General features: G+C 41.6%; 2 protein-coding genes across 11 annotated transcripts in view; one reads left to right on the forward strand and one right to left on the reverse strand.

Moving 5' to 3' along the window:
- The window catches only part of BOLL (boule homolog, RNA binding protein), a 39,397-nt gene extending 31,305 nt beyond the window's left edge, over nucleotides 1-8,092 (reverse strand). For 2 of the 8 annotated variants that reach the window (XM_072040617.1, XM_072040609.1), the window contains exons 1-2: nucleotides 6,032-6,164; nucleotides 3,652-3,714 (exon numbers count right to left, since the gene is read on the reverse strand). Coding sequence is in view for 5 of the 8 variants with exons in the window: in XM_072040604.1 (XP_071896705.1) it covers nucleotides 6,032-6,103 (72 nt within the window). In the remaining 3 variants the exon portion in view is untranslated. Of the gene's footprint in view, nucleotides 1-3,651; nucleotides 3,715-3,826; nucleotides 3,987-6,031; nucleotides 6,165-6,951; nucleotides 7,091-7,284; nucleotides 7,755-8,013 lie in introns of those variants that run through there. The other 6 variants (XM_072040604.1, XM_072040603.1, XM_072040606.1 and 3 more) reach the window with 6 other exon arrangements.
- Nucleotides 8,093-8,167: 75 nt separating this feature from the next.
- Nucleotides 8,168-17,729, forward strand: part of PLCL1 (phospholipase C like 1 (inactive)) — a 181,701-nt gene continuing 172,139 nt past the window's right edge. For 2 of the 3 annotated variants that reach the window (XM_027461759.3, XM_027461760.3), the window contains exon 1: nucleotides 8,180-8,630. In XM_027461759.3, the coding sequence (XP_027317560.3) occupies nucleotides 8,379-8,630 (252 nt within the window). In that variant the 5' untranslated portion in view covers nucleotides 8,180-8,378. Of the gene's footprint in view, nucleotides 8,631-17,729 lie in introns of all 3 variants that reach the window. The other variant, XM_027461756.3, reaches the window with a different exon arrangement.

Genomic DNA, 17,729 nt, shown 5'->3' on the forward strand with positions numbered 1-17,729 from the left:
AAGGCTGCTGAGTACAGGAAGAAAAGTTTGTGCTTGGTTTCATTCTGTACATTATGGTTTAAATTACTTTCCATGGCAATTGACTGAAACAAGTAGGGAATTTAATGCTGAAAAGCAGAATTGCAACTGTAAAGTAGCAATTGCAGAGATGAAAGCAATACATTTTACAATGCAAGACTGATGACCTCTTTTAAATACTTGGTTTCTGACATTTATTACTCAATTTTAGACAAATAAGCTTAGCAAACTTTAATGGGAAACACTTAATCATAATCTACTTGTGTAGTGACAAAGTATTTTACCTGGAGATCTCAAATAACTCTATGAAAAAGGTCCCTTCCTCTGAAATTTTCTACTATGGCTTTACTTATTTTTAGTTAAATAGGAAGAACAAGAACTCAAAGCATTGATTTTTAAAATGGATTCCTTATCTTGCCCTACTCAACACTGAACTTGAGTTATTTTTAAGTAATGTGAAGGAATTTTTCCATATCACTTTCATTGTCTGTGTGAGTGACTAGGGGATTTTTTTCTTTATTTTTAATTTTGCTAAATTTGTAATTTTGCATTTTGCAGAATGCAATTACTTTCTCTGATGTGTGAGCTTTGTAACAGTTTTACCTTTTGACTTTCACTCAAATTAAAGCTTTCAAAGTATCTGGCCTGATATGTAATTTAAATTCTATTTGATTTATTGGTAGTGGCTCATGGGAAATAATTCAGTGTAAATTTGGGCCTATGTTATGGACGTAGGGATTTACAAAACAAGTGCTACCATTCAGGTGGACCAGATAATCTTGGAGATCTTTTCCAATCTTAATGATTCTATGACTCTTTCATTCCTTTTCCTTATCTTGCCCCAAATCACAAACCCTTGAGAAATGGTCTGTTCAGGTATAGCTAACTGAGCCTCACCATGTATAATACCTACAGATAAGAACATTTATCGGAATCCTTGGACATCTCACTTGCAGGGCATTTACAGGCCAAGTCCTGCCGTCTTCTGGCAGCAGCATAGCCTGAAAAGTTAATACACTTTAGTTTTTATTCTCCCTAAATCTTGCCACTGAGTCTGACAGCACACCTGAGATAAGATGAAGAGAAAGTAAAATTAGACTAGAATGGGGTAGTTAAAGGATTCTTCCAAGCCACAGCCTGAATAGGTGTCTTCTAAATTTGCTCAGCACAGGTATAATTTTCACTTTTCCTGGGGATTTGAATGTAAATTGCTGCATTTGGGAGTAAAACTCTATAGCCTTTTATGTGCAAAATGCTTCACTTTTGCTAATGCTGCTATAAGCAACTGTGGGAGTTAGTATAGACTGTACAGATTTTAACTACCAGCTTATTTAACCCGACTCAGAAAAGATAAACAGTGGTTAACAACACTTTCAACTTAAGCACATTAGCACTCCCACGGTGGCAAATTTCAGGAAAATAAGCTTACATAGATTAGTCATTACCCTTTCTATTCCATGTCCCTAGAATAGCTTCTAACCTGCCATTTAGCAACAAGAGGTTTTGCAATAAAAGATTAAGTATACTTCATCCCTGATGGAATGTATTTTTAATCTTCTTAAAATCCTGTTCAGTTAACATCGGGGAATGTAAGTTATTTGGTGATTACATTTTCATCAACAAATCTTTTATATTTTCTTGGGGATGACTTTCTCTAATGAATTAAGTGAGGCCAAATTTGCATGCATGAGAAACAAGACATGCCTACTTTTAGCAAGTCTTTAGATCCATCTATCCAGATACATGGAAGCTTGTATTTGGAAGTGGTATCAAGGACTGGGCCAACGACTGCCTAACTTCAGCTCCAGCATAAGAATGCGGACTTTACAAGGTTCCTACCTCTTTTTCCCATCACATCTACTGCCATCTTAAGCCAGTGTAGGAACTGTTAAAAACACTGGGAAAAACTGTCTTGACGTTTTTCAAATGTTAAGAAATCAGCTTTTTTTGAAATGAGGCAGATGAGGTATGGTTCTTTACACTTTTCCCTGGGTAGCCAGTCATGCATGGGAGATCTAAAAGTAGCAATGTTCTTCCAGCACTGACATGCTTTGGCTGCATCTGGTTTAGTGTTTTTGTTTGGATGAAAGGTGCGATTTTGAAGCAAGTCTCCTGATCATCCTAACTTACCTGCTTGGTTCACATCACAGAGCAGTTTCTCAGTGTGCAAACCACCTTATTCTCGTTGAAACTAAAGTAGAACTTGGGCCCCAAGAGCTCAGCTACCACACACTCCTGTACAGCTATTCTATTCATGGGACTGCATTAGGGATTTTCCCAGGTAACCCTCACCCAAAATGCCTGTGGTATGGATGTCAGATCATCCAGTCCTGTTATATTATTTCATACTTTTCATGAGATCATTGTCAGGAGCCCCCCAGCAGAATCCCTAATGATGAGTGGTCTTTTCTTCTGAGGTCTGGGCTACTGCACACCCCCCTGTTTACGACCAAACTTAACTTGCTTACGACCATACCTAGTTAAGTAATACAAAATCTTTCAGAGAAATCACATGAAGAAAAAAGTTGTGTGTCTGATTAGCAGGCAGAAGAACAGCCTAGATTCCATGCCTGATACTCACAACTTGCCTCCAAACTCTTTAACTGCAAAACAACTATCAATGTGGCTACTGTTGACATTGCTAGCAATTTTCCTCTGAGGTGGCAAAATTATGGATGCTGATAGTAGCTTTTTAATTGGGATTATCAGAAAGCATTTTATCCTCAGTAAAAATTCCTGACTAAAAATATCATTTAACACTAATGCTGCTTCCCCAGCAGCTGCACAGTTCATGATAATCCAAATGTTCCCAGAAAATGGCATAAGTGCACGGGAACCACGGTGCCACATATATTCCTAACACTGAATATATCCATTGAGTTGGCAAGAGTGCCAAGGGCTGCGACATAGTCCGTTGGCATGAAATTGGATCTGTTGGTAGGTGAATTACCACAGAAAGGGAATGATAAGGGATGATATCGTTCATAGCAGTTAACAACCAAGTTCACATAGCCTGAAAGGTAGCAACAACTACAGTTAGGTTTCTATGCATGCGTCACAGCCAAAGACATAATAAAAGCACTGATCTTAGGAGCTCAGTGAAAAAGACAATCATTGGTAACCGTTCTCATTAAATGGAATTACCACCTACTTTAAAGAAGAGCCATTATTATTAAGTATCATTAGACTTGAAAATGAATTGATGTTTGCAACTCCTCCAAATCCTTCAGACAATTTCTGTTATAACATATACAACCTGCCTTTTCTTTCCTTGCACAAACTTAAGCAACTAGCAACTAAACATAGGGAAATTGACAAAGCTTCACAAGTTACACCAAAGAATAAAGTCTATCAATGCATATAGAAAGGTTTTGGCAAAGTTGTAGCACTGCTTATGGGATTATTTGATGTTGTCCTTTTGAAGACCTTGATGTCAATTACTTGTTAACTACCTGAGCTTCAATCACTTCAGACAAAATTTGAAGATGGGTGCATGCCTCATGTCGTGATTTGTTGTTTACGTAAAGGGAAAGGAACTCTTGTGAAACATCTATCTTTGAAAATCGGAATAGGAAAAAATGTTCATAAATTGTTTACAAAACCAAACCAGCATATGACATTTTTCCATCCTACCTTTGAAGAGTTCAAACATCGCTGATGTCAGATTTGGTAGAGGAAGCAGGGATGTTCTCTTTCCTGTCAGTACAAAAAAAGAGTTCAAATGTTGCTGCCTGCTATGCCTCTGAAAAATTTGTTTAAGGAATCTCTGTATCACAGATCTTATTCCCCTGTTCACACCAGACATTACCTAAACCAGGCTCCAATCATTCTTCTCTGCAGCTGTGGAGCAACTGTGCCATATCACGCCCAAAGCCAACCAGCAGCAATGTTCTCTGTCTGCCCACAATGACCCATCACTATGCCCAGGCTGGGGCTGAAGGTTGAATGTACAGTGGCAAGAGCTGAGTCTGCAGGAGGGAGCAAATGGGTAAGGCGAGCCTATAGCATGAGAAACAAAAGAAGTACTCCCAGTGGTGGTAAAAAACATGCCACAACTGTTCTGTCACGGGCGTCCAGTTGTTGTCCCTGTGCTGAGTGGTCCATGGCAGGTGGTAAGCAACGATGGTAGCAGTTACTAGGAGGATCCAGGTAAGGGAAAGGAAGAACAAGAGGTAATGAGTACTAGAATGCCTTGTTAAAGCTCATTGGAGAAGGAGCTGGGTGACAGTGAAATGTGGCACCTGGACAAAGGTGAGAACTGGGCCAGATCTCATGGTGAGGAAAGCAGAGAGAACAGTCTCATTCCCAGGGATTATCCAGTATCCAGAGGAGCCAGAGTCGTATAGCATTGTAAGTGATTGCAGTGTGCACATCAAAGGATATTACACTGCATGAAATTAACCTTAATTCTGCTGTTGGGTTAACTTTTGGGTGGCTCTTTGCAGTGCTCATGGTCTTCTCATATGCACTCATATGTACCTCCACACAGAAATCAATAAATTCCACTACAAGCTTGACCCTTTGTCTATATAGTTAACAGTGGTTGTAAACTAGGGTAAGATCAGGACCTGAGTATTTGATCATGAGTTAAGAATTAGTGGCCTCTTCCAAAACTAGAGTATTCCAATTATTAAAAACATTGGATGAGCCTGACAGTGCTGCCAGACAGTGAAAGTAATTCACCAGTGACTGGAACAAGAAAATCATTAAGATAGAGACGCATCAAAAAGCTACTTCTTGCTAACTCAGAGAAGACACAACATTTATACTACCTAGAAAATAAAGTAAAAATATATATAAGCACAGTGAGACTTTTTTTTTTTTACACAAAGTAGTAGGCAAGTTAAGAGCCATCCAAAGGGAGTAATATAAATGAATAGTAAATATAAATATGAATGAAGTAATATAAATATGTTTAAAATTTTTTTTTGAAAACATACATAGTATGTTTTAAGTTAAAGAGTATGACCTTTTGACTGTATTTGCTGAATACTGACTCAAATTTGCAAATTTGCTTTTTTTTTAATCTAGCTTAGAAACATAGTAATAGTTATAATTAACAGTTGCTTCAACTATGTAGTAATAGTTACATAGGCAAAATAGGAGTTGGAGGTGTTTTGCAAAAACCTGAGTGAAGCTTAGCAACAAGTACATCTTTGTATAAAAGAATTAGAATATTACTGTGCTTTTTTGTTCTATAATTGCGTATTCAAGATATAACAACATAGCAAAACACGCACAACAACCACTAAGACTAAAGAAATCACTGCTTTAAGAATTATCTAGCAGTACATTTTCTCATCAATAGATTTGCGAGAGTCTCATCAATTCCAAAATGAATGATGACTTACTATCATTGAGGATGCATACTTGGAGAAATTACAGCTTGTTCTCTATTGCTCTTTTCCAGTCTTGCAAATGAAATGTTCCTGACATAGGAAAAGGTGTCAGTTTTCACACTTCATCAGTCATGGTCAATTGCTGCAGGAGCACCACTTTTATGCTCCCAGCAGAACACTTAATTTTAAGAGCTTCCCAAAATGCACTATCTAAGGGCACTAGTGGCTTATGTAAGCTGTATTCCAGCACAGCTCTGAAGAGACTGTATTTTCAGCTCTCTCATGGTACAAAATACACCCACTGAGGAATAATTGCATGCTTCGAGGACAGAGTAAGTTGAGTATACCAAAAAACATTAAAAGAGACACTGCAGACACTTGCTGACTCACGCGCTCAGATGAACACAAATAGATTTTTTTATCTATCATCTTGCCTTGGTTAGTCTGAGTGAATTCCTTGACTGTTTTTGAAAAACTGCCCCTACCTTTCTACCCATTTTAGTATATGTCTGTGCTGCAGATTTCATGCAGTATTGAGATACAGAGAGTTGTTTTAGATGAGTTGCTTCAATATGAAGCAGAAAGTCTGAGCAGCAGTTACACACAGACAACAGGAAACACTATGTAAAAACCTACAGAAGATCTTCTCTGCCTCCACCATCTAAACCACATACCTGCATAAGAAAGCATTCCAGGATGTCCAACATAATGCCAAAGAGAGAATGCCTCTGTCTTCTCATTTCCATTACTCCGCAAAAAAATCTGATCCTTTTGAGTGTTGTCCTGAATATGTAGCCCCATGTCCTGTAAGATTCAATACAGAAATTGTGAACTATAATATAATAAACAAGAATTTAATCACTTCAAAGTTGCATAAAGCATTCTTGCAATTATGTTCTCGATCTTTCCTTTTGGGTAAAGTCTGAACCTCCACACCATACTGCTGTGAGGGCACGGCCCTGCTGGGCTGTCCAGGGCTGTGTCTGGCCCTGGCTCACCTTGCCAGGCCTGATTCTAATCCCACTTGCTGTCCTGGTCTGTCCTCAGCCCGTCCCCATGGAGATGCCTGATATCTTGTGCTCCCTGGCAGGGGTGCTGTGAGTCCCTGCCCTGCCTGCTCCAGTGCAGACCCCAGCCCCAGCATATACAAGCAATCACAAACAAGCAATTGTGGAACACTGGACTGCATCAGATCAGCCTACTACAGATATCTGATAAATACACTCAGCACCAAGCAATCTCTTTGTTGTTATTTACTTCCTATACACAGGCTTTTAGGGTACAGCTTCCTTTTATTAACTTTTTATTTTATTTTTATTTTTTAAACAAGATATTGAAAAGCATCAAAACCAGTTGCTCTTTCCTCTCAAATTCCTGGTTCTTCGTATTTGGGAACAGCAATAGATACAGACATGTTAAAGGCATCCAGAGCTGTGCAGTCAGAAATATAGCACTAAAAATAGTTAATGTTTTATTATCTTCTGGAGAGAAGTTTTACTGAACCCCCTGTTAGCTGTACAACCTCTGCATCCTGGGGACAAAACAGATACAATTTGTCTGTGTTCCCCATAGGTTTGATGTTTATGAAACTTACAAACTTCAGGATGCTTGCAGACCCTTTTCCATTAGAGATGTCAGATATCAAAGGTTATCGTTTAAGGTGACAATGACATGACTTTGAACTTCTGATCTCAGAAGACAAGCGCATTTTTTCATTCTTTCTGCAGACATATCTGGAGAAGACAGATAAATCTCTAATTTGAAATGTTAAGAAATACCCTCGAAAGGATGAAGTTGGCTGCAGCTATGACAGCACTTGGCTGTTTCCAAATAATTAATCTGGTGATTAAACTTCAAATGCGTGCACAAAATGCATGAAAAAGCTGTGTTAATAATTCTTCCTGATAGCACACTGCATTGTAATTACCTTTTCCGTCATCTTTAAGTTAGTTTCCTTAGGTTAGTTTGTGTGACTGTACGGAGCTACACAACCACAAGCTTTTGTTAATGTTTTTCCCCCCCCTGTAAGGCGCTTGGGTAACAAACCGAGTGCACCGCAACCGAGTCTTCCACTCCCGTACTACTTTGTTCTCTCCTGTATTTAACGATCAGCATTTCTTCAGTGTATTTTTTTATTTTCTTCCAGGGTTACGCATTCTGTGGCCTTTCCCGATGGAAAACAAAACAAAGCTGAAGGGCATGAGAGAAAAAAAAAGTCAGGTGGGGTTTCCACCTGCCCCATTTAGCATTTCCTCGCCTTGAGTGTGGCAAATGCCGCAGCAGCCTTGTCAGAAACTCTCTTCTTTTTCACCGCGGAGTTACCAGCATGACCCAGAGCCTGTGTAAGAGCCACCAGAGCTCAGGAGCTGCCTCACGCCCCCCTGCCCGACCCCCTGGGGCAGCCCCGCGGCAGGTGCAGCCTCCCCCCCGCCCTCCCGGCGGCGCTCGGGGCCCGGCCGGCCGCCAGGGGCCGCTGCGGGCTCGGCGTGAGGCGGGCGCTACGCGGCGGAGGCTCGGCGGCTGCTGAGGGGGCTCCCCCTGGCGCCCCCCTCCCGCCCGGCCCCTCAGCGCGCGCTGCCCGCGCCGCCTTCCCGCGCCGCGCGCTGCAGCGAGCGCCCCGCAAGCGCCCCGCGGGCACGGCCGGCGCAGCGCTCACCTGCCCCGCGGCCGCTCTCCCCCGCGCGCCCGGCCCGCGGGCACGCCCCCTCGCCACGCCCATTGGCCGCGGCGGCGCCCCCGGGGCGGGTTGCGCGGCGCTGAGTGGCCGGGCGCGCCGTCCGTCATCGCCGCCTGTCACAACACGCCCGGGCTCCTGTCAGAGCGGCGCGGGGCCGCCGCCGCCGCCGCGCTCCCTGCAGCCCCGCTCCCGCCGCCGGCCCCGGGGCCGCCCTCGGGGATGGCCCCGCAGCGGGCAGGAGCCGCTCGCTGAGGGCAGCGCCGCCGGCCGCGCAGCCCGAGTCCCCCAGCCCAGCCCCGTCCCGTCCAGCCCCGTCCCGCCCCGTGCCGTGCCCCGGCGGAGCGATGGCAGAAGCCGCGGGCGGCCGGGAGCAGCCGGCGCCCCCCGACGCCGCTCCCCGCGCCGACGAGGAGCCCGAGGCGGCCCCTCACGAGGCGGCGGCGGGCAGGAGGCGGGAGCGCCGCAGCGGGGTGCCGGCCGTCGGGGCCGCCGAGCGCTTCCCCGGCGGCAGCCCGGGGCCGGCGGCAGCCCCGGAGCCCGACGCCGGCCTCCTGGAGGCGGCCCGGGCCGCCCCGCGGCGCAGCAGCATCATCAAGGTAAGGGCGGGACGCGGGCCCCGACGGCGGCCCCGGGGGTGCCCGGCCCGGCCGCGGCCGCCTCAGCGCAGGCGGGAGGGCTCCGGGCGCCTTTGTCTCCCTGACGGGCTGTGGGGAGGCGGCCCCCGGCCGAGCGCTGCCGGGGCCGTGCGGGGCTCCCTTTGCCGGGCGGTGCCGCCTCGCTGCGGGGCTGCCCGCAGCCGGCGGCTGGTGAAGGTGGCAAAGCCCCGGGCTCAGCCCCGGTTCCGTGCCTGAGGCAAAGAGCGCGGGCTGGGCGCTGCGAACTTGGAACAGCCGTGCCGAGGGGTGGATAAACAAAACGCCTGCTTTTTGCTTTTTTTCTTTTTTTTTTTCTTCTTCATTTTAACGCTTTGACAATTAGAGGAGAGCCGGGTAGTTAAGTGTGAGGGTCCTCGGGAAGTTCCACCTCGCAGCATTAAGCATCGAGCCCAACAAAGCGTCGAAGAGTGGCTTTTGGTCTCTAGAAGCATCCAGTGAAGGCGATGGGAACGCTTCCAGTCTGAAGTTCCCCAAACACACAGATGCTTTGCTAAATCAGGACCAAAGTTCTGGAAGTGTTGTGGGGCAGAAACCCAGTTCCCTCCTGGAACTGTGTGAAGGTTTTGGGAGTTGGAAATGCGCAGTCTTGGATGCAAATGCAGGCACGCGTTGCTTCTGCAGACGACACTGGCTCTACGAACTGTCAGGAATGGCAGATACACTTTAATGGTTGTTAAATGTGTGGCATTTTCACTATAGGTTGACATTTAGAAATATTATTGAGGATAGAGATGTATCTTCCAGCTGGAGAAAATTTCTTGAGATGCATCCTGGGATGGTGTTAATTGACAGAGATATTTCTGACAGATGAGAAAGTATTAATGTTAAGTAAGGAACTGGTAAGGCTGCATGTGAAATACTGGGTAAAATCTGTTTCATGTGTTTAGAAATGATGCATTCAGACTGAAACAGGTGGTAAGAGGGATAACTAGCATGGGTTTCTAAGGTCAAGGGATTGAATGCTATGTGAGCATGGCTTGCTTAGCCTGGTGAAATAATAGCAAAGGGGGATGCGGCTGATCTTGAGCGTTATGTTACAGGGCGACAATGCAGTTTATAGGAAGCGTTAGAACAAAAGATGCCTGTATGTAAATCTGGTCTGGAAACTAGAAAACTATTGCAGACCATCGCTGTACGGTCTGAATGGTCATGAGACCATCACTGAGTGGTCTCATATTAGAAATACTAAGAACAAAAGTGAGCATATCTCATCTAAACAGTAATTGTTAAGGTGATGAATTAAATAAGATGGCGTGGTTGAGTTTGAAAGCAGGCATCTGAACCTGAGCATTTGCAGGCTGTGTGTCTCTAAGGCATTATGCTGTTGGGACTCCACATAAAGCATGGTTTGTTTTTCCACAAGGTTGTCTCAGTGGTATATGTTTTGAAGCACAGTTTTCCTTTGTCATTATACCAGTAACTAACTTGGAAAATACTCTTATTTCAGAAGAATCGAATGATTTATTTGTCTGCATCTTTGGGGAATTTCAGGTGCCCTAGAAAATATTCATCAGGTGCAGAGTGCAAATGGAATTAACGTTTAGGAAGTAAAGCGTATTTCATTTTTTCAGTTTTCGGCTGAAGGACTTTGATATGCAGGAGTTCTGGTTAAGCATTGCACGTTTTGTAGTGGAAGGACTCTTACAGTGTATTCATCTTAATCTAAAATTTCTTTATGTTCAGGTAAGTCCATAGGCAAAGTAGCATTCCGTCACTTTCTTTATACTCATCAGGTGGAAAAGAGAGTTTAAGAAAGCAGTGCAAGCTGTACGGTAATGGTGAGTTTTAATTCCGCAGGAGTTGAACACTTGCCCTATTCTCCAATTTATTTCCCAGTTCTTTAAAAGTATACTTTAAGCACTAGCAGTCTCACTGAAGTAAACATATAGCCTAAATTCTGTAGATGAAGGTGATCAAAATGTACTTCTAACACCCTTTTTTTCCAGCAGTCTTCTAGAACTCTGCAAGTTTCAAGGTTAGTGTCGGAGGCCACAGTTTCAGTGGAAACCAGAGTTGCTTACATTGGAGGGCTTTGGTGTCCATGGGATAATTAAGTGTAAAGGACTGAACAGAGACTTACAGTATATGCCAAACATAATTTGCTGCAGGGAAGTTTTTTAAAGCGAGTAAAATATGAGCCCTTCTAGATAATCTTCAGTGCATTCAAGTGCTCTATATTTGGCCTCAGAAACAAGAGAACTCATTTATACAAAAAGAACAAAACGTAGCTAGAATATTTTTGTTCCCATTTTGTTTTGCTGATGTTCACAGCTTTCCAGATTGAGGTAAATTTGAAACAACATCTATGAGAAATGATTGTAGCTGTTCATGTACTTCGGAAATATTCGTAATATACGTGCATTATTATTATTATTTTTGTCTTAAATGCAAGGAAGAGGTAAGTAGTCTTACCACAGAACTGGAGCAAGAAAAGATTTTTATTTTGTTTTTCATGAGGAGCTTGAAATAAGCAGTGTATAATGCTAGGAAGACAGAAATAGAGGACAGGCAATACAGCTTAGAACTTGTGTGTTTTCAAATAAGCCTAAACATGTAGCACATGCATTGGCTAAGCTACTTTCCAAGTATTTCTGTATTTTTTTCTTGTGAATAATCCAGGGCCAATTGTTTGCAAATAAAATGTTAATTATGACCACTTTGAGGGCAGGAGAATGGAAAACAGAGGTCAAAATACTCCTTTCTTTACACGGAATGTTTTGCAACCTTTTCTGCTTCAACTTCTAAACAGTGTTGAATGATGTTTTCCTTCTAGCATGTTCCTTTGGACATCGCCATGTACAGGAATTTTAATAAGCAGGTAGGAAGGCTGTGTAATTCATTATGTAATGCCCACCGAAATATTTTATAACTTTCACCAAGATATTTCTGATCAGTGCTTATCAGACTTCTCTCTCTGCTTTGTATGCGTGCAATACGTTCTTCTGTGACCATGTGTTTTTTCTTCCTGGATCTCTATATGAAGATAATATAGCAGATAACATAGCTCTGTGCTTTGTCAGTAATGCTAGACTGTGTCCATAAGGTGAACTACAAGTAGGAATCAAGTCTGTGGAATCAGACTTGAACTGTAGTCACAGCAGACCTATGAGACCTCGTACTTTTAATTAAGTTCTTCCAAAGGCTACGTGCTTCTTTTTCATGTGCAGGTACTTTATTTTAAAGGCCGTTTGAGTTACCCTTGTGCGTCATATGCTGCTAGTCTAAGAGCTGCAAGGACTGGGATTTTGCAATTAAATTGATCAGTGGAAGAGTGTCAAGATAACTAGCTCTTTTCTTTGAAGAAGTTTTATTTATCCTAATGACATTTTTTAGCTTTAAAAAAACTTTGCATATCATTCTTATCAAAAAGAATGCAAGGCTTAATTTCTTCCAGCTTGTGCTTGAAAGCACGCTGACAAAATTTAAATGTTTAAAATACATGATACATCTGTCTGTGCACCATGGCTATATAACGTTGTTTTTTTTGGAAGACAGTGGAGTTGTTCAGGACTGTGATGATTCTGCAGTAACTTAGGTAGTGTTTTGCTGTGTAAGCTTGCAACTAGATGGAAGAATGATATGCCCAGCCTACTTGTAGAAAGACTGCTACCGAACAAGAGATATGTTAAATCAGTCTGGAAAAAGGCACCTGGTGGGTGGTATTTAAGATCTGTGCAAATTCCCAAACATTGTGGAAAGAGTAACATGGAGCTGTTATTCCTTCTTCGCAGAAAATGAAGTAGGGAAAAGCTAGCAATAGCTACATAGCAGTAGGTTTGAAGTAAATGAAAGTATTTTCTGACACAGCATGTAATTAAATCGTGCACTTAACAGCCACAGAAAGCTGTGGCAGTCAGAAATGTAAACGGGTTCAAGCAGATTCAAAATGATAAATTGATGAAGGAGAGCTTCACAAAGCACCAAAAGCATCTGGCTTACAAAGTCCCTAAACTACAAGCTGTTGAGCTTTGGGAAGCTGCAGCAGAGGATTGATTGCTTTGTACTTCGTTTCTTGTGTGCCTATGCGTGCATATACTCCTGTAGCTGGGATACCCGTAGGGATTGACCTTTACCTAACCTGGTAAGGAGAAATTTAGATGCACTGCTAAGACACACAAAAGAATGTTTTCTGCTATTGCTAGTGGAATAATTTATTAAAAAGAATCTTTTGTTAATTAGTAGTTTAGAATTTTTTGGATTGCAAAGACATAGCTGGCTGTAATCCTTGTAATATTTTCATAACACTGCACCTGGATTCCATGCACCGCTGCTTTTTCATAAACATGCACTTAAATCAGAAACTATGCTGGTTGTAGACCTGCTTTTGCCAAATGAATTACATCTAGAAGTCAGAAAAAGCTACTCCATCTCTAGCGATGCCATGGGACTGTTGCATTTCTTGCTGTGATGCTTTCTGGTCGAGGCCCATGGGCATTTCAGACTGGGCTTGACCCCTGCCCCTTCCTTCAAAGCCAAACAATCTTGGTAGGTCAAGTATCACTGTGACTAAGATAACAACATTGTAGTGAGCAGGATTTAGGTCCTGTGGAGTTCTTAGAGTCAAATTAGCAATGACTTTCTGTAACAATGTATACAAAGAATTTAACAAAGATTTAAGTGTATAAAATGGGATTCAGGCAGGATTTTAGGTGCAGGAGCCCCATGAAGCTGTCTTGGGGGCTCTGCTACCTTCTTATGCGCCGCTGGCTTTTCAGGATTTACGTTTTATCAGAAAAGTTTCGTACAGATATATTTCTGTTGTGCACGCCCAGAGTTGCTTATACTTGCTGCTGAGCATTTTCGTAAGAACCTTGTACCCCAGTCAGTCTATGATTAGTAGGTGAAGGTTTCTTTGCTTTCTATTTCTTGAAGTCTTTCATGTTTCATTTAGACTTTGACAGTTTTTTGTTTTTATTTTTTTTTGAATACAATAAATGTGATTTCCAGCCATCTCTACACACAAGTAAATTGCTCTTTAGATTAATTTCCACTGGAGGAGAGCCTGAGGCCTGGCTAAAAGTCCCTTAAAAATCGATGAGAGCCTTTAGTTATCCACAAGTGGACTTTAGTTAGTGCTTTTAAAATAAACAAACAACACAAGCATCCAGGGCAAACTGCTTGTATGAAAACTTGTAGTGAATTTCTCTGAAGTTGACAGTAAACTGTCCAGTGATTTGCTTGTCAGTTAGTTTGATGTGGTACCTAATGTAATGCACAGTCTCATTAAACATGGAGAGAAATGAATAGTAGCACAGTGTTTGTTGTGCCTTTCCATACAAGATCATAATAGTCAAGATTATTTAAATGCCTTCCACTAAAAGTCTCTAAAGGTGACATTTGTCAGATTGGTGGGACAATGTCCTTTCAGAAGGATGCCAGCAACTGCAACTCAGCTGGCCCGGTGAGCTGCACACGCAAGTTCTGGCAGGTCTTTTGGGGAAGTTATTTGCTGGATTTCCTGGGGAAGAGATAGCAGGCTGTTATTGTCAGGAAGGAGAGATGAGGATGGTGATAAGGTTTGGTTTGCCTTTGAAGTATGTTGTGTGCACAAAGACTATTATGTAGAATTATGTAATTGTTTAGGAATAATGTTCTCTTAGAGTGATGGCACTGGTGGTAGGGCAGCAGCAGAGGAATGTTTTCTACGGTTTTGCAAATATGTTCAGCAGCTTAGTTAACAGAACCAAGTTGTCATATATATGCTGAGATGCAAATCCTATAATAGTTATAATACTCTTTTATTGATTTTTTTTTTTTCTTGTAGTTCCAATGAGATCAACTACACCTGTAAGAAAATGTTTTATTTGAGTTAATAGTAGTCCATTTGCTGCAGGGAAGGAGAGAGAAAATGTGAAAATGCAAGTAATTATTGTAGAACCAATAATGCATCCTCTGTGGCGAAACATCGAACCGATCATGCTTGCAAACCTAATTAGTCTGTTTTTTCTTTCCAGGAAGCAGCTGGTAGGTGTAGTTTTTTTGGTATACCTTGATGATTTTATTAAAGAATGGAGAATGATGATTAATTGAAATATTTATACACTTGTATTTTACTTTTTTCCCTTTAGCCAATATGACCTGGAGGTTTTGTCATGCATTAAAGTTAAGAAACTTTTTTTTTTTTTTTTTGTGATGAATTTTAACTTCTGCAAAAGGCTAAATATGTTAATTGGATATTAAAATGTTCTGAAAACATGTATTTGTATGAGACATGTTGGTGTATGAGAGTATTTACCATTGAAGCATTGCTTTTAATTCTTTCTGTATCGTAAACACTTCCGGTTTTGAAGCCTGCTTATGCACAATACTGTCTCTGGGGGAATTTTCATTTAAGAAATTTGTTGTAATAGTTACTGAGTCCCCGAAACACGTTTAAATTGAGATTACAGTTGTGTCTTCCTTAAGTCTCAGCACATTGTTAACTCACGTTTTTATTAAGCCGGAAATCTCTGACCATTAAGGGTATGTACAGGCTTATTTAAATAACTTACTGGAGGTACAATGAGATACACTACTCCTGTTCCAGAGCCACTTAAACCAAGAAAATTAGTTTGGGGATTATTTGGGGCAGTATGTGTCAGATGATTTTATTGTGACATGCCTGTCTGAAGGTAGATCAAAGTCCGGAAGCTAACTGACATCAAAGTACATGTATCACTACCTTGCTAGTGCACTGAGAGGGCTTAAATAAATACGTGAATAAATTCTAGCTGTGAACATACACTGTGAAGGTTTGATTCTCTTTCTGAGTTGCATGCTTCGGGGAGTAGTAACATACATGTTGCATCTTTGATAATCCTGGCAAAAACAGCTCTAAGGAGATAGGAAAAGAGAGGATCCTGAGCTTATATAACTCAGAGCAAGCATTAATTGCATTCATACTGATTATTCCTAGGAGGTTCTCTTTAGGTCTTGTTAGGTCTTATCTCTCCTGATTGACCTATATCATGCTGCTTTGGTACTTCTTCAAGGGGTGGAGGGAGCAAGTTTTTTCTGCCCAGTACCTTGTTGGAGGATTCATAGAGAGGGGAAATCAGTTTGAGTACTGCATAATTGTCATGTATTGATTTGCATACCTGTGAACAACTACAGATGGTAGATAATTAGGATGTTAGACAATTAGGTTTCCCAAATCCTTTTTGTTCACTGAAAGTTTGTTTTGGTAGCTTGGATACAACTTGTGAATGTCTGATATCTATTCAGCATGGACCTGCCTTCTCAGTTACATACCTTTCAGGTAAGTCAAGGATCAGACGAAGTGCAGTGCTCATGGTTTATGAGTTTTTGGACCCAAAGTGTCAAGTCACGTTGAGCAGTGATCCTGCAGTGGAAGATGTAATTAGCCATTTATAACAATAGTGTATTTTAGCTGCAGGCGTAGCATGTTTTTAATTCATTAGGCAGTGCTGATGAATCGTGGATCTGTTTTAACTATAAATTAAAAAAAGGTATATCTTCTTCGGCTCTTTCAGATAGCATTGGGGAAAAAAAAACAAACACAAAACAAACAACCAAAAAAGGGAGTTGATTCAATGAAGTGTGAAAAGAGAATATTCTTCTTGGATTCTGACAGTCTTATCCTACTGTTGCTATTTGAACAGAAATATAAAAAGCATTGTGTTTTACTTAATGTTGTTTTCTTGTAAGAAGCTTGTAAAATGCAGTATAGGCAACTCAACTGTGGGTGATTTCTGGGTACTTGCATTACATTTTTTTACAAGCTGTACTTTTATTTGGAAGAGCTGTATGAATTTATCTGCTTTGTTCATATAATTTAATTTTATAACAATTTTCATGAATATCTGATTAGAAGTTGCATTTTGTTTGGCTGGAGTGACTGCTGATCTCTGGAAGTCAGAGCTATCAGGGGACAGTACTGTGAATGAATTACTGTAAGATCTCTCATCTTTTTCTCAATGAGGTTATGTAGGAGCTTTATGAAATTAATTTAATAAATGTACTAGCTTAATAAGAGGATTATATTCCATTGGAGTATGACACACCTCCAGGCTACCTGATATAAATAACAAAAAATCCTGTGAGCACTGGCTAAAACATAGACACTGGAATTAATTAAACAGACGAAACCCACTTTTTGTACGTGTTGTGTTTTGCAGTCGACAGAGCCCTGTCCCAGAGCCTGCCTGGAAGCTGTGCAGCCTTCAGTGGGAGCTGTGCTGGGGTTGGCCTCACTCCGCGTGTAACGCCCAAACCTTGATGCTGTGCTAAATGCAAAGGGGCTCTGGGAAATGTGGATGTAGCCTTCTAATCTCATGTGAAATGGGTTGTGCTTGTGTATAATCTGAAAATGCAAGTCATACCATATATATAGCTTGTGATTCCCTTCCCAGTGTTATGATTTGCTGTGGCATTTGCTCCCTAAAGCGATGCAGATTTTGAGTACACACGTGATTTTGCAGTCTATGAAATCAGAGGCAGTTTTCACACTGTCATAGTTCTAGAATGGATTGGCTGAGCTTTTGCAATATTGCTATCCAATCACTGTACCCAGTTACTTGGCTTTGAATGTTCTTCCTCTAGTTCATAAAAACTGAAAATGTACTTTTTGTTATGGTGATCCTACTTGGAGCTGGACTAAGTTTTCTGGCAAAACTGCGTCAGTTTAAACTGATGAAGAATGGATTTTAGGGGATTGTTTCCAGATAATGGTTGCTTCTATTAGAAACACAATAAATAATTTAGAGTAGAGGGAAAAAAGGTAGAAGCAACTTAGTAAACAAATGCGCTTGCCTGAAGTTACTTTCTTGGCAGTATTGTTGTGGTATGCACATAGAATGCCTGGTAACAAATCTATTTACATTCCATACTGTTTTTTTCAACATCTTTATGGGCAAGTAGTTCATTTCAAGGGACTGAGCCAGATCTCACTGAGATCAAATTAAAGCCTGTTAACTGACTGCTGAATGTTTTCCCAGTGTCCTTGGTCACCAGAAGTAGGAGTGTTCTTGGCAGCAATGCCTCCTGACTTTGAAGAGTTGCTTTTTTTTTTTTTTTTTTTTTTTTTTTTCCCCAAGCCAT

This window comes from Anas platyrhynchos, chromosome 7, assembly GCF_047663525.1.
Source record: "Anas platyrhynchos isolate ZD024472 breed Pekin duck chromosome 7, IASCAAS_PekinDuck_T2T, whole genome shotgun sequence".
NCBI lineage: Eukaryota > Metazoa > Chordata > Aves > Anseriformes > Anatidae > Anas > Anas platyrhynchos.